This window comes from Oncorhynchus keta, unplaced genomic scaffold, assembly GCF_023373465.1.
Source record: "Oncorhynchus keta strain PuntledgeMale-10-30-2019 unplaced genomic scaffold, Oket_V2 Un_scaffold_3114_pilon_pilon, whole genome shotgun sequence".
Lineage (NCBI taxonomy): Eukaryota > Metazoa > Chordata > Actinopteri > Salmoniformes > Salmonidae > Oncorhynchus > Oncorhynchus keta.
The window spans coordinates 907,907-930,655 of record NW_026290913.1 but is presented as its reverse complement, the minus strand read 5'-3'; the positions used below and the strand labels follow the sequence as shown (position 1 = coordinate 930,655).

The 22,749-nt window shown below is 43.2% G+C and overlaps 1 protein-coding gene across 1 annotated transcript in view; it reads left to right on the top strand.

The window, feature by feature from the left end:
• The first annotated feature begins 1,962 nt into the window (after nucleotides 1–1,962).
• LOC118380064 (FERM domain-containing protein 5-like) overlaps nucleotides 1,963–22,749 on the top strand; it is a 165,289-nt gene continuing 144,502 nt past the window's right edge. The window contains exon 1 of the mRNA XM_052515802.1: nucleotides 1,963–2,838. Within this exon, the coding sequence (XP_052371762.1) occupies nucleotides 2,737–2,838 (102 nt within the window). The 5' untranslated portion in view covers nucleotides 1,963–2,736. The remainder of the gene's footprint in view (nucleotides 2,839–22,749) is intronic.

Here is a 22,749-nt window from a genome sequence, read left to right as displayed (position 1 = left end):
TACTGAACACTTCACTACTTCCCTCTCGTGGTCCCCTAGCAAACGAACAGGAAGTAGACTGCGTGTGGCCACTACTATGAAACTTGTGTGTTATCACTCCTATAGACATCTTCACATGCACCCAGGTGGGCCAACAGTGTATTACTGGTTGGTGAAAGCAGAACATTAAACTCCACTGACTTTTCAGACTGCTTTCATAAACATTGTGTGTGTGATTGCGATCACAAAGCTATGTAAGATATACAGTAGTGTGTCCAGCTTCAAATGGCTTCCACCAGGATACATATTGGCTAAGATTAAAATACAACATATCACATTTAGGGTATCGGAACTATGGAACATTGGAACATGGTGTTCCGTTTCGATTGGACTCATGAGGGTTAAGATCCAAGCTAATAGGAGCGGCTAGGTGTTGACATGACGTCTTGTGCCAGAGTGATTGGCTGGCTGAACTGGGGTATGTCCTAAATAATACCCTATTCCCTATGTAATGCACCACTTCTGACCTCTGGTCAAATGTAGTGCACTGTATATAGGCTATATTGGAGTGCTGTTTACCCCTCTCAGGTAGCATGATGCCAAGTCCTGTTCTCGCTCCTTACCCCCCAGTCAGCCGGTAGGGTTGTTTTGATGTCTGACAGCCTGGGGTCAGGTCACTGTGGAAACTGGGCTTGGATTTGTAAGACTGTCCTGGGCTGCTGAATCTATGACATCATCTCTTGGTTATTCACACCCAGTGTTGACTCCCAAGGCCAGAAGGAGAAACAGGAAGAAGACGTGACCCTGTGGAAGGACAGCTGAACAACACCCAGACACCCCTCCTCACTCAGGGTCACGTTTATGTTTGTGACCACACCCATTCTGCAGTGCCATGAACCAATCCACTGCCACATGCCATCACAGACAGGTGTTATTACCATGCTGTCATGTCCATGAATGGTGATTGGTAAATGTGTTTTCTCCTGTTGTTAAAAAGTATTTGCCCACTCATGTAATGTTGAACACATTAAGTATCAGAATAACAGCACCATAGGCCTATCCCAGAAGTTAGCATTAGAAAAGACCTAGGACTAGCTTAACCTCTACACATTTTTATATATATATAGTTTTTATACTTCAAGGGGTCTTAATATTAAAAATCAAATAGCAAAATGATCCATGGTATGACCTTCTTAAAACAATTCCATATAGCTTAGTAAACCCCCCTCCATGTCGTGAATCTGTTATTCATTGCGTTTGTATGGGTTAATAGCAGTAAGGCCAAATAAAATGTTTCATCAAATAATTTGTGTATATATTTTTTTATACTCCAATGGGTCTTAAAATTCAAAACCAAATAGCAAAATGATCCTTGGTATCACCTTCTTAAAACAATTCCATATAGCTTAGTAGAACATAGACAGGGTTTAGACTCTTACGTGTTAAACAAAACTTGGTTGAAACATGAGTCTTTCATTAATGATAAGCCTAATTGATGTGATATAATTGACAGCTTCCCGATACTCACAGGGCTGTTGTTTAGCCTAATATATTCATCTCCTACAGCTACATGCATTCCACATCTGTTGATAGCCTATTCTGTCTTAATCCCAATAATCAATCGATTAAAAAAATGTGCGATCCCATCCACCCCTCTACTTATTATAAGCGCACACTGAGATAACGGTAAAGTAGGTAGGGCAGGTAAAGCAGGTAAAGCAGGTACATACTGTTATGTCAACCATTTCCAGTGGCTTCTCCTAGTGGTCTAGTGGCCCACCTGCTCAAGACTACCAAGAGCAGACTGCACTAGAAATTACACACCACCTGAGGGAGCCAACAGCCTATTGCATAACCAGACAATCCTAATAGTAGGCCTAGTCTATGCAATAAATTATAGACTCCCCGGATGAGATCAATTATAGGTACATTAGGCTATAATAAGTTACATGATCATTGTTTTACCTTACCTCAGTGGTTACTGTTGGCAATTATTGACATTGCATATTCCCTATGATATTTCAAAGGTTGAATCTAGAAAAATATGACTATTGCATTCTCTGTATTATGAAACAGTCTACGATTAACACCTCTCTCTCGCCAACCTCCTTTTCAGCGGCTCTCCTCGAGCGCGTCATGCACTCATTTGCATACGGTGCGATTTGAAATACAATGTAAACAGCTCTTGTACTGAGCAGCTCATCGAAACAGGTCGAGCAGTCCTTGCTGGCTATTCGTATCCTTGGTGGTGTAGGCTGACTGGCATTATTTCAGCTGATGGGCATGGCCCTGCATTCTGATGGAAACGTGGGAGATTCGAAATGACTATTCGTCACATTGCTCCCGCGGAGAACCAACCTGTGGTTATCACACAGAAATGTAGCCAATTTCCTCGGCTTTGACTGTCGCGCAGACACGTCATTCAGAGACTAGTCCGCGACCCGCCCAGCACCATTTGACTGAAGAGAGGAATGAAGAGTGTGGAGTTATGATAACAGTTTAACTGGACCTCAGCAGCAGGCTAACATTTTATCACATTGAGTGATACAGTATACTTTCTTTGGTTGCCCAGCCGTTGAGCATTCAGTGCGATATCCACATCTGGGCTACCGGAAATACGATGCTCAACCACCGCTGTAGATTGACATTGCTGCTATCCAGGTGTTGGACCAAAGAGGAGGGACGTTGTTGATGTGACATTACATCTATGCTGTGTGCAGTTTTTTGTGGTCCCATTCACAGACACATAGCAAGAAGATGCTGAGCCGTTTCATGAGTGGCAGCATCAGGAATCTGGAACGAGAATACAACTGTACGGTGAGGCTGCTGGATGACTCGGAGTACACCTGCACGATCCAGGTCAGTTCCTGTTTAGCAAGCAGGGAACCTATTATATTGATGCCGTCGCTGTCACCGTTGGTTGCCCCACTGTGGGTCATGTCTCTTTCGTCTGAGTATCTGCTACTTGTGCGCATCACATGACAGGTTGATGAAAATATAGAAAACCGTAATCTGCATTGCGTATTAAATGTGTAACGATCTAATGTATCTCATCGGGTATTTGATGCCATTCTGCTGGCTGAATTTTGGAAGCATGGCTTCAATGCACTGCAACTGTCCTGAATTGTTCATCATACAATTCGTTCATCATACAATATTGATCATCTATGGATCATCTATTGATCTATGACACTTTTCATATTTTCTATGTTTGTCTGTGTTTTAGACTGGCCTCGGCCTAGGTAAAGAGTGATAATCAGCATCAATAACAGTTTGTGAGTGTGTCTCCTAACCTGAACGCGTAGAGATGTGACAGTTCTCCCCACCATCATATTAGTAATGACAATATGTAGAGACCTTCACCATCCACAACATCTCTGGGATCTGACAACAAAGGAAAACTATAGCCTATTTTCCAATGTGACTGAAACACTGAATTGAAAGGAAATGGTAGGATTTAACACCAACCATGTAAAGTCTGTAAACAAATGATGATACCTTATCAGATAATCTAGACTATAAGAAGAGGTCAGTCAATCAATCAGCCATCTGCAATCAATCTGCAATCAATCAACATGACCATTTTTTTCGTTCTTTGTATCAGAACCTCTGACTTTCTGAGTATTGTAATGACCCTGGCCTTCCTTTTGCTGATCCATGCCTGATCAGGCCCTTGCATCTGCTCTAAGAGAGAGACAAAGTATTGAAACATAAGACACATCTCCAGGACACACATTTTAAGGCTTGTCACAAGTCACATTTGAATCACTCTCAGACCGTTGTTGCTGATCTGCAATTCTCTCACAGAGAGAGGGAAGGGGAGGTAGATGGATAGATAGATAGATAGATAGATAGATAGATAGATAGATAGATAGATAGATAGACAGACAGACACACAGACATTGGAAGATGCATTGGTGCATTGGAAGGTGCATTGGAAGAGAACACGTGAGAGAGTGTATGGGAGAAAGAGAGCTTCAGCTCTTTATATACTGCATTTGGGCATTATTAGTCTGTGTACCTCAACGCTTTAGGGCTGCACTGCTCACAGCCGTACTCAGCTTATAATGTGCTCTCTGGTTCTATTCTGAATGCATCTCTGGATCTTCTGCTCTCTATTGTTACAGGGTGGTTTGGAACAGGACATATTCAAACCCTTTATGATACTGATTACAGTCGAATGACCAAAGTGCCATCTAGTGGCCTCATGGGTGGAATGTTATTCATATTTGTCATCATTTCATTCATCAACATTGTTAAAAAAAATCTGAAAATCCTGTTTTATATGTCAACCGGTTTTGTTATAGTTCTTCTGTGATGTATATAATGTGTAACATTGGGATGCAAACTCAAAATGGTATAGGTATCTTCTTTTTTGTAAGCCTATAACCATGTGTGTTTCAAAGTAGATTTGTTTTAGACTACCAAGAAACACTCGGTGTGCCCCTGATTTAGCCCACTGGAGTAATTAAATAAACGTTTTAAAAAAGGAGGGAACTCAAGATTTTGAAATGCACTGACTTTGTGGCAAGATGAGCATTTTAACTTCTGATGGTGTTTGGTCTTCCTCACCCTGAAGGAAACTGGAATCACTCCTAGCCAAGTCTTGAAGTGTACTGTATTTTCCCCAAAGCCCTTCTAGTCTTATGGTACATTGGTATTCCTTACTTTTACCCTCTTCAATTCACCTGAAATTCATACAAGTTTAAAACAGAAACAAGTACATTTATTAATGACTTTAGACAGCAGCTTGAATTAAATATGTCTCTGTCTTTCATAGAACGTTATTGATCCAGAAGAGCAGAGAAGTCCTCTCCTCCTCATCAATATGGGTGACTGAGGCACTGGCACAGAGTCAGTGGTGGTGTCCCAAATGGCACCCTATGTAGTGCACTATATTGGACCAGGGTGCATAGGAGTCTGGTCAAAAGTAGCGTGCCATTTGGGACATCCACAGTCTACAGGTCTCAGTCAAGATGCTGCATTCTGTGGTGCACTAATGAAATCACCACCGTTCCCTGGAAGTCTAATGCAGGACTTGGATGGAGTTGTGATTTTGTCTTGTAAATGCATGATTGAAATAGACTTCTGCTGCTTTCATCTAAGTGGGCGTTGTTAAGTTATGTTGTTTACTGCCTGGCGTGTTGCCTGGTAATGTTGGGGTTTGTTCAACTTTTACTGCAGTGGGCTAAATCAGGCTCACACAGAGTGATTCTAGGTAAGTCTTAAACACATCTACTTTGAAACAAAAGTATACACTTCACACACATGGTTATGGGCTTAAAAAAACAAGACACCTGTACCATGACAGATATAGAGTTGAAATGTATTACATTTTGAATTTGCATCCCAATATTACACTTTATATACATCACAGAAGATTGAAATATAACATAACAGTTTGACATAGAAACACTGGATTTCAGTCAGGTTTTTAAAAATAATCTTTAAATCTGATTAAATTAGGAAAAATATGAATAACATTTCACCCATGAGGCCAAAGAGGGTGCTTTTGGTCATAGACTGCAGGAAAGGGCAGCTTTGTTGTTGTTTTTGGAGCCGACATTCAGATAGAAAAGCCTATTGTAGATGTCAAGTTCGCTTTTCTTTCTTCTCTTCTTCTCATGCCTATACCACTGCACTGCAAAAAATGCTTCACAAATAATCTATAAGTGTATATCATGCTTTATTTATTTAATTAATTTATTTCACCTTTATTTAACCAGGTAGGCAAGTTGAGAACAAGTTCTCATTTACAATTGCGACCTGGCCAAGATAAAGCAAAGCAGTTCGACACATACAACGACACAGAGTTACACATGGAGCAAAACAAACATACAGTCAATAATACATTATAAACAAGTCTATATACGATGTGAGCAACTGAGGTGAGATAAGGGAGGTAAAGGCAAAAAAAGGCCATGGTGGCAAAGTAAATACAATATAGCAAGTAAAACACTGGAATGGTAGATTTGCCGTGGAAGAATGTGCAAAGTAGAAATAAAAATAATGGGGTGCAAAGGAGCAAAATAAATAAATAAAATAAATACAGTAGGGAAAGAGGTAGTTGTTTGGGCTAAATTATAGGTGGGCTATGTACAGGTGCAGTAATCTGTGAGCTGCTCTGAGAGTTGGTGCTTAAAGCTAGTGAGAGAGATAAGTGTTTCCAGTTTCAGAGATTTTTGTAGTTCGTTCCATTCATTGGCAGCAGAGAAGTGGAAGGAGAGGCGGCCAAAGAAAGAATTGGTTTTGAGGGTGACCAGAGAGATATACCTGCTGGAGCGCGTGCTACAGGTGGGTGATGCTATGGTGACCAGCGAGCTGAGATAAGGGGGGACTTTACCTAGCAGGGTCTTGTGGATGACATGGAGCCAGTGGGTTTGGCGACGAGTATGAACCGAGGGCCAGCCAACGAGAGCGTACAGGTCGCAATGGTGGGTAGTATATGGGGCTTTGGTGACAAAACGGATGGCACTGTGATAGACTGAATCCAATTTGTTGAATGACATCGCCGAAGTCAAGGATTGGTAGGATGGTCAGTTTTACAAGGGTATGTTTGGCAGCATGAGTGAAGGATGCTTTGTTGCGAAATAGGGAGCCAATTCTAGATTTAACTTTGGATTGGAGATGTTTGATATGAGTCTGGAAGGAGAGTTTACAGTTTAACCAGACACCTAGGTATTTGTAGTTGTCCACGTATTCTAAGTCAGAGCCGTTCAGAGTAGTGATGTTGGACAGGCGGGCAGGTGCAGGCAGCGATCGGTTGAAGAGCATGCATTTAGTTTTACTTGTATTTAAGAGCAATTGGAGGCCACGGAAGGAGAGTTGTATGGCATTGAAGCTTGCCTGGAGGGTTGTTAACACAGTGTCCAAAGAAGGGCCAGAAGTATACAGAATGGTGTCGTCTGCGTAGAGGTGGATCAGAGACTCAGCAGCAGCAAAAGCGACATCATTGATGTATACAGAGAAGAGAGTCGGTCCAAGAATTGAACCCTGTGGCACCCCCATAGAGACTGCCAGAGGTCCGTACAGCAAACCCTCCGATTTGACACACTGAACTCTATCAGAGAAGTAGTTGGTGAACCAGGCAAGGCAATAATTTGAGAAACCAAGGCTGTCGAGTCTGCCGATGAGGATGTGGTGATTGACAGAGTCGAAAGCCTTGGCCAGATCAATGAATACGGCTGCACAGTTATGTTTCTTATCGATGGCGGTTAAGATATCGTTTAGGACCTTGAGCGTGGCTGAGGTGCACCCATGACCAGGTCTGAAACCAGATCTCATAGCAGAGAAGGTATGGTGAGATTCGAAATGGTCGGTAATCTGTTTGTTGACTTGGCTTTCGAAGACCTTAGAAAGGCAGGGTAGCATAGATATAGGTCTGTAGCAGTTTGGGTCAAGAGTGTGTCCCCCTTTGAAGAGGGGGATGACCGCAGCTGCTTTCCAATCTTTGGGAATCTCAAGATGACACGAAAGAGAGGTTGAACAGGCTAGTGATAGGGGTGGCAACAATTTCGGCAGATAATTTTAGAAAGAAAAGGTCCAGATTATCTATCCCGGCTGATTTGTAGGGGTCCATATTTTGCAGCTCTTTCAGAACATCAGCTGACTGGATTTGGGAGAAGGAGAAATGGGGAAGGCTTGGGCGAGTTGTTGTGAGGGGTGCAGTGCTGTTGACCGGGGTAGGGGTAGCCAGGTGGAAAGCATGGCCAGCCGTAGAAAAATGCTTATTGAAATTCTCAAATATAGTGGATTCATCAGTGGTGACAGTGTTTCCTATCTTCAGTGCAGTGGGCAGCTGGGAGGAGGTGTTCTTATTCTCCATGGACTTTACAGTGTCCCAGAACTTTTTTGAGTTAGTGTTGCAGGAAGCAAATTTCTGCTTGAAAAAGCTAGCCTTGGCTTTTCTAACTGCCTGTGTATAATGGTTTCTAGCTTCCCTGAACAGCTGCATATCATGGGGGCTGTTCGATGCTAATGCAGAACGCCATAGGATGTTTTTGTGTTGGTTAAGGGCAGTCAGGTCTGGGGAGAACCAAGAGCTATATCTGTTCCTGGTTCTAAATTTATTGAATGGGGCATGCTTATTTAAGATGGTGAGGAAGGTATTTTTAAAGAATAACCAGGCATCCTCTACTGATGGGATGAGATCAATATCCTCCCAGGATACCCCGGCCAGGTTGATTAGAAAGGCCTGCTCGCTGAAGTGTTTCAGGGAGCGTTTGACAGTGATGAGTGAAGGTCGTTTGATCGCTGACCCATTACGGATGCAGGCAATGAGGCAGTGATCGCTGAGATCTTGGTTGAAGACAGCAGAGGTGTATTTAGAGGGCAAGTTTTTTTTATAGTTATTTATTTATTTATTTTCACCTTTATTTTACTAGGCAAGTCAGTTAAGAACAAATTCTTATTTTCAATGATGGCCTAGGAACAGTGGGTTAACTGCCTGTTCAGGGGCAGAACGACAGATTTTTTGTACCTTGTCAGCTCGGGGATTCAAACTTGCAACCTTCCAGTTACTAGTCCAACGCTCTAACCACTAGGCTACCCTGCCGCCCCGTTGGTTAGGATGATATCTATGAAGGTGTCCGTGTTTAAGTCTTTGGGGAGGTACCTGGTAGGTTCATTGATCATTTGTGTGAGATTGAGGGCATCAAGTTTAGATTGTAGGATGGCTGGGGTTTTAAGCATGTTCCAGTTTAGGTCGCCTAGTAGCACGAGCTCTGAAGATAGATGGGGGGCAATCAGTTCACATATGGTGTCCAGAGCACAGCTGGGGGCAGAGGGTGGTCTATAGCAGGCGGCAATGGTGAGATAATTGTTTTTAGAGAGGTGGATTTTTAAAAGTAGAAGTTCAAATTGTTTGGGTACAGACCTGGATAGGACATAACTCTGCAGGCTATCTTTGCAGTAGATTGCAACACAGCCCCCTTTGGCAGTTCTATCTTGTCTGAAAATGTTGTAGTTTGGGATGAAAATTTCAGAATTTTTGGTGGTCTTTCTAAGTCAGGATTCAGACACAGCTAGAACATCCGGGTTGGCAGAGTGTGCTAAAGCAGTGAATAAAACAAACTTAGGGAGGAGGCTTCTAATGTTAACATGCAAGAAACCAAGGCTATTACGGTTACAGAAGTCATCAAAAGAGAGCGCCTGGGGAATAGGAGTGGAGCTAGGCACTGCAGGGCCTGGATTAACCTCTACATCGCCAGAGGAACAGAGGAGGAGTAAGATAAGGGTACGGCTAAAAACAATAAGAATTGGTCGTCTAGAACGTCTGGAACAGAGAGCAAAAGGAGGTTTCTGGGGGCGATAAAATAGCTTCAAGGTATAATGTACAGACAAAGGTATGGTAGGATGTGAATACAGTGGAGGTAAACCTAGGTATTGAGTGATGATGAGAGAGATATTGTCTCTAGAAACATCATTGAAACCAGGAGATGTCATCGCATGTGTGGGTGGTGGAACTAATAGGTTGGATAAGGTATAGTGAGCAGGACTAGAGGCTCTACAGTGAAATAAGCCAATAAACAGAACAGCAATGGACAAGGCAAATTGACATTAAGGAGAGGCATGCTTAGTCGAGTGATCAAAAGGGTCCAGTGAGTAGTGAGATTGGTTGGGGTCACGGCGATTCAGTCAGCTAGCCGGGCCATCGGTAGCAAGCTAGCATAGGATGGAGGTCTGTTTTTAGCCACCTCGTGCGTTTCCGTCGGTAGGATTAGTGGGGTTCCGTGTGGTAGACGGGATCAATCCAATTCGCAAAAAAACCCAATAGATATAGTTATAGAGGCCCAAGAAAAGAAAAAAGAAAAAAAATTGTCCGATAGGTCTATTCAGATAGCAACCGATAAGACAGCTAACGATTAGCAGACCGCAGATGGGCGTTCAGGTAACATCGCGACGGAGGAACCAGCCGGATAACTCCCTCGGGCAGATAACGTCGGTAGTCCAGTTGTGAAGGCCTGGTGGGGCCGGATAGGTGATTGTAGCCCAGGAGTGACTGATGGAACTCTTCAGCTGGCTAGCTCTGGAATAATTTATGTTTGCTCCGGAATCGACGTAAGCCGATAGTCACACGGATAGCAGCCAGCTAGCTGCGAGATCCAGGTATAAATATCCAGAGTTAGCGGTTGAAATCCGGGGACATGGAGAGAAAAATAGGTCCGGTATGTTCCGGTCCGAGCCGTGCCGTACAAAACTTGCAATAGATTTTCGAGCTAAAGCATAGCTGATGACCACAAACCGTGTTTAGCTGAATACTAACGATTAGCCAGTAAAGAAGCTAACTAGCTTCTGATCAGCTTCTGGTTAGCTTCTGGCTAGCTTCTGGATTAGCTTCTGGCTAGCTTCTGGCTAGCTTCTGTCTAGCTCCTGGCTAGCTTCTGGTTAGCTTCTGGTTAGCTTCTGGCTAGCTTCTGGTTAGCTTCTATGGAGGATTACAGATTTGAGGTAAATAGTACTTTCTTTTTTTAAATATAAATTGGTGAGACGGGTTGCAGGAGAGTGTTTTGAAGATGAGTTTATGGAAAATAAAAATATATATAAAAAGGTATGCGAAGAAAGTTGTACATTTATATATATATATATATACATATACGGGACACGATAAGACGAGGACAAAAGACGTCTGACTGCTATGCCATCTTGGAGCTTTATAAAGGGTGACATAACCATTCCCATTGTAGGGTCAATTGCCAAATGTGACACAATGCACTATGTATGTTTATCCACCATTTATAGAGTATGACATTCACTTATAGATTCTTTGTGAAGCATTTATGTTGTGCTTATGAAGTATACTATATAAAGCCTTTATTCATTGTACTTTGGTTAAAGTTGGAGTGTCAGAAGTGCATTTGTTACTGTACATGAACATGTTATTACCAAAAGGACTTCTTAAAACTGCATGTGGGTTAATCCCCAATCATTCCCAGTCAAAATAATCTCTCCTAGATGCAATACCAAATAAATCCTGAAACTGAAATTCCACCTAGAGTGAACATTACAGGAGAGAGAGAGGGTTCCAAGTGAGATCACTTCACCCCAAATAAATCCTGAAACTGAGATTCCACCTAGAGTGAACATTACAGGAGAGAGAGAGGGTTCCAAGTGAGATCATTTCACCTCATTATAATCCTGAAACTGAAATTCCACCTAGAGTGAACATTACAGGAGAGAGAGAGGGTTCCAAGTGGGATCATTTCACCCCAAATAAATCCTGAAACTGAGATTCCACCTAGAGTGAACATTACAGGAGAGAGAGAGGGTTCCAAGTGGGATCATTTCACCCCATGATAATCCTGAGACTGGGATTGCTGTTCCACTATTTATATGTATTTCTAACTGCTGGCTCAGGCTTAATAGAACCTAGAATAGCAGGAAGATGTGATTTAGACAGCCACAGCTCTGCTTATCAGTCCCTCTAGCTACAGGTCTACTCTACGCCACCAGGCCTGAGTTCAAATAGTATTTGTTGTCTTTCAAATACTTCAGCTGTGTTTAGTTAAATAGGCCTGGTGCAGTAGAACTAATGGAATCATACAGTAAAGGCAAACAGACTCAAGCAAACGCTCACAAATACTATTTGAACCAGTCCTGACGCCACAGAGCTGAATCTACACAATGCATGTCACTTTGATTCGAAGGCACCCTGCAACAACATGGTTAATCCATAATGTAGAGGAATAGTGAGATAAATCCTCCCAGGCTTTGGTGCTCTCTCAGATTAGGATGATTTGCGGTCATGACAGTAATAACCATGATTCTAATGATGTCACTGGATACATCCCAAATGTCATCCTATTCCCTATTTAGTGCCCTATTTTTGATCAGGGCTCTATGGGGCAATGGTCAAAAGCAGTGCACTTAATAGGGAATAGGGTGCCATTTAGGATGCAGAAACTGACTGCTTTAGCTTGTCCCTTTGATTGCTGCTCTTCCAGTAATGTTTAAAATCTCTGATGCCAGATTTCAGAATTTAAACATTTGCATCCTAGTCACTGACAGCTTGAAATGGTGCTGTTTTTTACTACTACGACGTGGACAGACCGGTAGGATTGTTGTGCCCTAACCCATTCCTGGAGGCAGTGCTGTACAGTTGTTAAGATATGGTATACTCCATAGCAGTTTGGAAGAACAAAACAACTCTGGTTGAGTGCCAACTTCAGGCAGGCGTTGCATGAAACCTTACACCTCCATATTTAGCCAGCAGCACCAGAAGTGGACCTTTAACCACACCAGTCCCAGGTGACCTGTAGAGTGTCGGATAAGAAGCACAGAAATATTTTGATATGGTATTTACGTCCATGGTAGAATTGCAGTTACACACTAATAGCCTATGAATAGTTTGTTTATTTGGGTCGTTAATTAGTTACTAGTTGTTTTGAATTCATTACCAGACAATACACATTAATACCATGCCATGTCCTATTAAATATCAGGAACATACCAGAACACACATTACTGGTTCTAAAGTAGAATGCTCAGCCTTACTGGAACATAAGCACAGTTCTGTTGCTTACAAACCTTGATAGATAAACACCTTTCTCTGTAGCTTAGTGAATATGAACCTAGTCGCTGTCAGACAGACATTTGAGCCACAGCGTGTCTGCCTGCAGAGCGGACTGACAGGCTGCTTCCGTCAGCAGTCAGGCAGTGATGACGGAGCTGTCTCTTGACTGTCTGTTTAGGGTTCAAGCGGCTCTACTGTTGCTGTGCCGACCCACGACAATAAATAATACAAATGTGTGCCAGGAGTGAATATTTCATGGAGCGTTTCACCTCTACCTCAGACTGCTATGATTGCAGGCATCACAGCACACATGTTTTTGGGGCTGTGTATACACAAACACACACAGACGCACACACAGACATGTGCGCACATGCACACGCACACACCACGATAGCAACAGACATGTGCGCACATGCACACGCACACACCACGATAGCAACAGACATGTTGCTGCTAGTAGGGATTTTTCATTTCATTGTGGTGCAGGCAGGAAGAATTTTTTTTTTTTTTTTTTTTTTTAGCTCACTTTGCAACCGCTGCATGCTCCCTCTCTCCTCACCCAGTGATGATGTCACTGGGATAGCTCAGGACTCTGCAGCATGATGATGTCACTGGGATAGCTCAGGACTCTGCAGCATGATGATGTCACTGGGATAGCTCAGGACTCTGCAGCATGATGATGTCACTGGGATAGCTCAGGACTCTGCAGCATGATGATGTCACTGGGATAGCTCAGGACTCTGCAGCATGATGATGTCACTGGGATAGCTCAGGACTCTGCAGCATGATGATGTCACTGGGATAGCTCAGGACTCTGCAGCATGATGATGTCACTGGGATAGCTCAGGACTCTGCAGCATGATGATGTCACTGGGATAGCTCAGGACTCTGCAGCATGATGATGTCACTGGGATAGCTCAGGACTCTGCAGCATGATGATGTCACTGGGATAGCTCAGGACTCTGCAGCATGATGATGTCACTGGGATAGCTCAGGACTCTGCAGCATGATGATGTCACTGGGATAGCTCAGGACTCTGCAGCATGATGATGTCACTGGGATAGCTCAGGACTCTGCAGCAGTGCCTGTAGGATCCACAGTCAGCACAGGAGCAATGAAGATTCCCGCTCGAGTCACTCTCAGTATAGAGTATATTCTCTCAGTGTACATATTCATCCTATATGGAGCAGTATTGCACACCAATATCTCTACCTGTACATGACCATCTGATTATTTATCACTCCAGTGTTAATCTGCAAAATTGTAATTATTCGCCTACCTCCTCATGCCTTTTGCACACAATGTATATAGACTCTCCTTTTTTCTACTGTATTATTGACTTGTTAATTGTTTACTTCATGTGTAACTCTGTGTTGTCTGTTCACACTGCTATGCTTTATCTTGGCCAGGTCGCAGTTGCAAATGAGAACTTGTTCTCAACTAGCCTACCTGGTTAAATAAAGGTGAAATAAAAAATAAAAAAAGTATTAGGATGCCCCAATCTGTCCAGAGAAATTAAGAGATACTGATGGATTTATCATGAATTACTTTAAATTCATAACTTCCTTCAAGAAAGATTAGATACAGAATAATGTAAACAAGATAAGTAAAATGTAATATCTTGGCATAGTATAATTAAGCAATAAGGCACGAGAGGGTGTGGTATATGTCTAATATACCACGGCCAAGGACTGTTCTTATGTACAACGCAATGTGGAGTGTTAGGACACAGCCCTTAGCCGTGGTATATTGGCCATATATCACAAACCCCCGAGGTGACTTATTGCTATTATAAACTGGTTACCAACTTAATTAGAGCAGAAAAAATACATGTTTTGTCATACCCATGGTATAGGGTCTGATATACCACGGCTTTCAGCCATTCAGGGCTCGAACCACCCAGTTTATAATAGTACTGTATCTTACTCCTACTCCTTTCCTTCTACCTAGTCTTTTCTGACCAAAAATTCCATCGTGCTTTGTGGTTTGCTACCTCTTTGGGATTCAATACTTACTTAGCTACAGTCTGCAACTCTTGATCTGACATTTCTAATGCCTTTAAGCTTGTAATCTACCTGAGTGGCAGATCTTGTAACACAATCAAGTTCAACAGGATTTAGTGAGTGACTGAGTGTCGGGAAATACAGAGGCAAAGAGAAAATAGAAAGACAAAACAATCCCAATAGTTAGAGGTGCATGGAAGTGTCCACTGAGTCCACTCAGACGAGTCTTTAGCCTAGGAGCTGTAATGTTTGGGTGGTGCATCATATTGTTAAGAATTTCATATTGTTTCCCAGGTATTTATTCCCAGGGAGCAGTGTCATATTTTTACCCATGTCACCCTAGAGATCTTTACCCTCCTTCTCCTGCTCCAGTCTCCTTCCTTTAGGTTCCTAGCTGGTATCTGAACCTCTGAGCTCCACAGAATCCATTCTTTGTTCCCCTCGCTCTCTCGCTGTCTCTCTCACCCCTTTCTCTCTTTCTTTCTCTCTCCTCTCTCCCTTCAGCACTGCGCTTCTCTCTCTAGATTGATGAGACAGCAGCTCAGAGAGAACCTGACACCACTGTACAGTATAGCCTACAGTATATACATGACGCAGCAGTGAAGGCTCTGTACAGTATATACATGATGCAGCAGTGAAGGCTCTGTACAGTATATACATGATGCAGCAGTGAAGGCTCTGTACAGTATATACATGACACAGTAGTGAAGGCTCCGTACTGTATAGTATATACATGATGCAGCAGTGAAGGCTCTGTACAGTATATACATGACACAGTAGTGAAGGCTCCGTACTGTATAGTATATACATGATGCAGCAGTGAAGGCTCTGTACAGTATATACATGACACAGTAGTGAAGGCTCCGTACTGTATAGTATATACATGATGCAGCAGTGAAGGCTCTGTACTGTATAGTATATACATGATGCAGCAGTGAAGGCTCTGTACTGTACAGTATATACATGACGCAGCAGTGAAGGCTCTGTACTGTACAGTATATACATGACGCAGCAGTGAAGGCTCTGTACAGTATATACATGATGCAGCAGTGAAGGCTCTGTACAGTATATACATGACGCAGCAGTGAAGGCTCTGTACAGTATATACATGACGCAGCAGTGAAGGCTCTGTACTGTACAGTATATACATGACACAGCAGTGAAGGCTCTGTACTGTACAGTATATACATGACGCAGCAGTGAAGGCTCTGTACTGTACAGTATATACATGACGCAGCAGTGAAGGCTCTGTACTGTACAGTATATACATGACGCAGCAGTGAAGGCTCTGTACTGTACAGTATATACATGACGCAGCAGTGAAGGCTCTGTACTGTACAGTATATACATGACGCAGCAGTGAAGGCTCTGTACTGTACAGTATATACATGACGCAGCAGTGAAGGCTCTGTACAGTATATACATGATGCAGCAGTGAAGGCTCTGTACCGTACAGTATATACATGACGCAGCAGTGAAGGCTCTGTACTGTACAGTATATACATGACACAGCAGTGAAGGCTCTGTACTGTACAGTATATACATGATGCAGCAGTGAAGGCTCTGTACAGTATATACATGACGCAGCAGTGAAGGCTCTGTACAGTATATACATGATGCAGCAGTGAAGGCTCTGTACAGTATATACATGTCAGAGCAGTGAAGGCTCCGTACTGTATAGTATATACATGACGCAGCAGTGAAGGCTCTGTACAGTATATACATGACGCAGCAGTGAAGGCTCTGTACAGTATATACATGTCAGAGCAGTGAAGGCTCCGTACTGTATAGTATATACATGACGCAGCAGTGAAGGCTCTGTACAGTATATACATGTCAGAGCAGTGAAGGCTCCGTACTGTATAGTATATACATGATGCAGCAGTGAAGGCTCTGTACAGTATATACATGTCAGAGCAGTGAAGGCTCTGTACTGTACAGTATATACATGACGCAGCAGTGAAGGCTCTGTACTGTACAGTATATACATGACGCAGCAGTGAAGGCTCTGTACAGTATATACATGATGCAGCAGTGAAGGCTCTGTACAGTATATACATGTCAGAGCAGTGAAGGCTCTGTACTGTACAGTATATACATGTCAGAGCAGTGAAGGCTCTGTACTGTACAGTATATACATGTCAGAGCAGTGAAGGCTCTGTACCGTACAGTATATACATGTCAGAGCAGTGAAGGTTCTGTACTGTACAGTATATACATGTCAGAGCAGTGAAGGCTCTGTACTGTACAGTATATAAATGACACAGCAGTGAAGGCTCTGTACAGTATATACATGACGCAGCAGTGAAGGCTCTGTACTGTACAGTATATACATGACACAGCATTGAAGGCTCTGTACTGTACAGTATATACATGACACAGCAGTGAAGGCTCTGTACTGTACAGTATATAAATGACACAGCAGTGAAGGCTCTGTACAGTATATACATGACGCAGCAGTGAAGGCTCTGTACTGTACAGTATATACATGACACAGCATTAAAGGCTCTGTACTGTACAGTATATACATGACACAGCAGTGAAGGCTCTGTACTGTACAGTATATACATGACACAGAAGTAAAGGCTCTGTACAGTATATACATGACGCAGCAGTGAAGGCTCTGTACTGTACAGTATATACATGACGCAGTAGTGAAAGCTCTGTACTGTACAGTATATACATGACACAGTAGTGAAGGCTCTGTACTGTATAGTATATACATGACGCAGCAGTGAAGGCTCTGTACAGTATATACATGATGCAGCAGTGAAGGCTCTGTACAGTATATACATGACGCAGCAGTGAAGGCTCTGTACAGTATATACATGATGCAGCAGTGAAGGCTCTGTACTGTATATACATGATGCAGCAGTGAAGGCTCTGTACAGTATATACATGACGCAGCAGTGAAGGCTCTGTACAGTATATACATGATGCAGCAGTGAAGGCTCTGTACAGTATATACATGACGCAGCAGTGAAGGCTCTGTACAGTATATACATGACGCAGCAGTGAAGGCTCTGTACAGTATATACATGATGCAGCAGTGAAGGCTCTGTACTGTATATACATGATGCAGCAGTGAAGGCTCTGTACAGTATATACATGACGCAGCAGTGAAGGCTCTGTACAGTATATACATGATGCAGCAGTGAAGGCTCTGTACAGTATATACATGACGCAGCAGTGAAGGCTCTGTACAGTATATACATGATGCAGCAGTGAAGGCTCTGTACTGTATAGTATATACATGACGCAGCAGTGAAGGCTCTGTACAGTATATACATGACGCAGCAGTGAAGGCTCTGTACAGTATATACATGATGCAGCAGTGAAGGCTCTGTACAGTATATACATGACGCAGCAGTGAAGGCTCTGTACAGTATATACATGATGCAGCAGTGAAGGCTCTGTACTGTACAGTATATACATGACGCAGCAGTGAAGGCTCTGTACAGTATATACATGATGCAGCAGTGAAGGCTCTGTACTGTATAGTATATACATGATGCAGCAGTGAAGGCTCTGTACTGTATAGTATATACATGATGTAGCAGTGAAGACTATGTACAGTATATACATGACGCAGCAGTGAAGGCTCTGTACTGTACAGTATATACATGACGCAGCAGTGAAGGCTCTGTACAGTACAGTATATACATGACGCAGCAGTGAAGGCTCTGTACTGTACAGTATATACATGACGCAGCAGTGAAGGCTCTGTACAGTACAGTATATACATGACGCAGCAGTGAAGGCTCTGTACTGTACAGTATATACATGACACAGCAGTGAAGGCTCTGTACTGTACAGTATATACATGACACAGCAGTGAAGGCTCTGTACTGTACAGTATATACATGACACAGAAGTGAAGGCTCTGTACTGTACAGTATATACATGACACAGAAGTAAAGGCTCTGTACTGTACAGTATATACATGACGCAGCAGTGAAGGCTCTGTACAATACAGTATATACATGACGCAGCAGTGAAGGCTCTGTACTGTACAGTATATACATGACACAGCAGTGAAGGCGCTGTACTGTACAGTATATACATGACACAGAAGTGAAGGCTCTGTACTGTACAGTATATACATGACACAGAAGTAAAGGCTCTGTACTGTACAGTATATACATGACAAAGCAGTGAAGGCTCTGTACTGTACAGTATATACATGACACAGAAGTAAAGGCTCTGTACTGTACAGTATATACATGACACAGCAGTGAAGGCTCTGTACTGTACAGTATATACATGACACAGCTGTGAAGGCTCTGTACTGTACAGTATATACATGACACAGAAGTAAAGGCTCTGTACTGTACAGTATATACATGACACAGCAGTGAAGGCTCTGTACTGTACAGTATATACATGACACAGCAGTGAAGGCTCTGTACTGTACAGTATATACATGATGCAGCAGTGAAGGCTCTGTACTGTACAGTATATACAGTATATACAGTTACGGGCCAGTTTATTAGGTACACGTTCACATGGCCTTGGCTAGCTATATAAAGCAGGCAGATAGGCATTGAGGCATTCAATTACTGTTTGATTGAAAGTCAGAATGGGCAAAACAAGTGACTAAGTGACTTTTCGTTTGGTATGACCGTCGGTGCCAGGCGGGCCGGATCCAGTATCTCTGAAAGGGCCGCCCTCCTGGGGCATTTTACTCACAACAGTGTCTAGGGTTTTCCAAGAATGGTGGAACAAACATAAAACATCCAGTCAGCGGCCGTCATGTGGGAGAAAACAGCTCATTTATGAGAGAGGTCGAAGGAGAATGGCAAGAATCGTGCAAGCTAACAGGCGGGCCACAAACAGACAAATAACAGCGCAGTACAACAGTGGTGTGAAGAACGACATCTCAAAACGCACAACTCGCCAACCTTTGTCACAGATGGGCTATTGCAGCAGACGACCACACTGGGTTCCACTCCTAACAGGTGCAAACAAGAAGAAGTGGCTCCAGTGGGCAGGTCATCGCCAACATCGGACAATTGAGGAGTGGAAAAACATTGCCTGGTCCTGACGAATCCCGGTTCCTGTTGCGTCATGCTGATGGCAGTCAGGATTTGGACCCATCCTGCCTGGTGTCAACAGTACAGGCTGGTGGCGATGGTGTACTGGTGTGGGGAATGTTTTCCTGGCACACGTTGGGTCCCTTGATACCAATTGAGAACCGATTGAACGCCACACCATATCTGAACATTGTTGCTGACCAAACCCAGTAGAGCATATTTGGCATGAGATGGAAAAGGCTGCTTCCCGACACACTCAGTCACTTACTAAACATAGATGCATAAATGCATGCATGAATGTACCGCATTCTAATCTGCAGCAACTGCGTGATGCCATCGGTCAGCATCAAATCAAATCAAATCAAATCAAATTGTATTTGTCACATACACATGGTTAGCAGATGTTAATGCGAGTGTAGCGAAATGCTTGTGCTTCTAGTTCCGACAATGCAGTGATAACCAACAAGTAATCTTAACTAACAATTCCAAAACTACTGTCTTATACACAGTGTAAGGGGATAAGGAATATGTACATAAGGATATATGAATGAGTGATGGTACAGAGCAGCATACAGTAGATGGTATCGAGTACAGTATATACATATGAGATGAGTATGTAGACAAAGTAAACAAAGTGGCATAGTTAAAGTGGCTAGTGATACATGTATTACATAAGGATGCAGTAGATGATATAGAGTACAGTATATACATATGAGATGAGTATGTAGACAAAGTAAACAAAGTGGCATAGTTAAAGTGGTTAAAGTGATACATGTATTACATAAGGATGCTCTGAGGGCGTGGCTGGGGATGCCGTCTGGGCCTGCAGCCTTGCGAGGGTTAACACGTTTAAATGTCTTACTCACCTCGGCTGCAGTGAAGGAGAGACCGCATGTTTTCGTTGCGGGCCGTGTCAGTGGCACTGTATTGTCCTCAAAGCGGGCAAAAAAGTTATTTAGTCTGCCTGGGAGCAAGACATCCTGGTCCGTGACTGGGCTGGGTTTCTTCTTGTAGTCCGTGATTGACTGTAGACCCTGCCACATACCTCTTGTGTCTGAGCCATTGAATTGAGATTCTACTTTGTCTCTATACTGACGCTTAGCTTGTTTAATAGCCTTGCGGAGGGAATAGCTGCATTGTTTATATTCTGACATGTTACCAGTCACCTTGCCCTGATTAAAAGCAGTGGTTCGCGCTTTCAGTTTCACGCGAATGCTGCCATCAATCCACGGTTTCTGGTTTGGGAATGTTTTTATCGTTGCTATGGGAACGACATCTTCGACGCACGTTCTAATGAACTCGCACACCGAATCAGCATATTCGTCAATATTTCCATCTGACGCAATACGAAACATGTCCCAGTCCACGTGATGGAAGCAGTCTTGGAGTGTGGAGTCAGCTTGGTCTGACCAGCGTTGGACAGACCTCAGCGTGGGAGCCTCTTGTTTTAGCTTCTGCCTGTAGGCAGGGATCAGCAAAATGGACCAACATCCCTGTGGAATGTTTCCAACACCTTTCGAAGTCCACTCCGGAAGACAGGCTGGGGGTCCGATCCGGTACTAGATGGTTGTACCTAATAAACTGTCACTGACTGGACATGACTGACTGGACATATGACTAAAGCACAGGCAGTAGTGTAGCTGGTGTGCAGAAGAGGAAGCTGATTGTGTGTACATACCGTGCTGTATCTCTGTATAGATGTGTGTATATATCTAATACGTCTCTGCAGGCCATTCCCTATGGGGTTCGCGTTTGAGCCGAGCACATCCAGTGTGGACTGTCTCTGTGCTGTGTGCTGCTATGGGTGCAGTAGTTCCTGTCTCTCCTCTCCTCAGACCACTGTGGAGCAGTGACCCAGAAGGCCTGGCCTCCCTCTATGATTGCGGTGTCTCAGGCCTGGCCAGAACCAAACAGATGGCCTGTGTTTGTCCCTGTACTGTTCCTAGCCATCCTCATCACTGACACTTGCCCATTGTACTAATCCATCACTAACACTGTGTGCCATAGAGGCCTAATGAGCTGACTCAGAGTAAAGTACACGCACTCAAGCACACATTCACGCACGCACGCACGCACCCACACACACACACACACACACACACACACACACACACACACACACACACACACACACACACACACACACACACACACACACACACACACACACACACACACACACACACACACACACATACACACCACACATAGGTGGTCGAGTCGTGCCAAGCCAAAACGTTCACACGTGAACCAAAGCAAACTGAGCTGAGCAGTAGTAATGAATCTGGCTGAGGAGTGTATGCTGAGTTGAGCGGAGGTCTATCAGTGTAATCAAAACAGTTTAATGATCCAATATCCCAGCTTTTATGCACCGCCTCGTGTGTATCCTGCTCCCTGCACATTACATTAACCCGTTTTAAATGTTATTGCTGAAAAGTAATTCTCAGCCTTTGTCATACTGGGAATCAAGCAGGAGATTATGAAGTCTGTTTCGTCTCCTGGATTACAGAACCAATGCGAAGTCTGTTTGCGAAACTGGGAAACTGCGAAATGAATATGGCCGAATGGTGTTATGAATTTCTTCTCTCTGTCTCTCTCCCTCCTTCAGACATTATCACTTTCATCTGTCCCTTCTCGTCTTCATTTGGCAATGAGCAATAGCTAGGCAGCTCTTCATTGATTTGTCTGGACAGATCCTCTACCTAGACAGATGTAGGATCTTCATTTGAGCCAGTTTGCTACAGCCGGAAAATAATCCTGCAGCAACAGGAAATGTGAATTATTATGTGGATTAGAATGAATGGAGATTTTTTTGTAGGAGTTGATACATTTTTCATTAAGTCTGAAATTTTAAGTGGAAATTACAAACTTTAGATTCCATTTTTAACCTTGAATACACTACAAATGAGCAGTTCCTGCTGTTTCTAAGTCAGTTATTTTGTCAGAATTTCCCATAATCCAAAGAGATGACTGCCTGAGTCATAGTTTTTTGTATGAAGGAAGAGCAACCACTGACTATAAACCTACACCATGTGATCAAGGCATTGAAGAGACAGATCAAACCAGACAGAATTCCACAAGTGTTAATCCACCGTGTGTAGCAGTGCACCTCTAGAGAATACATCAGTACAGCCTCTCAAGATGGGTTTATAGCTGGAGGAGAAGATGCTTTCGTTGTGCAGGCTAGCTGCTTGTCTATGCATTGGGGAACCTAAACAAGTTT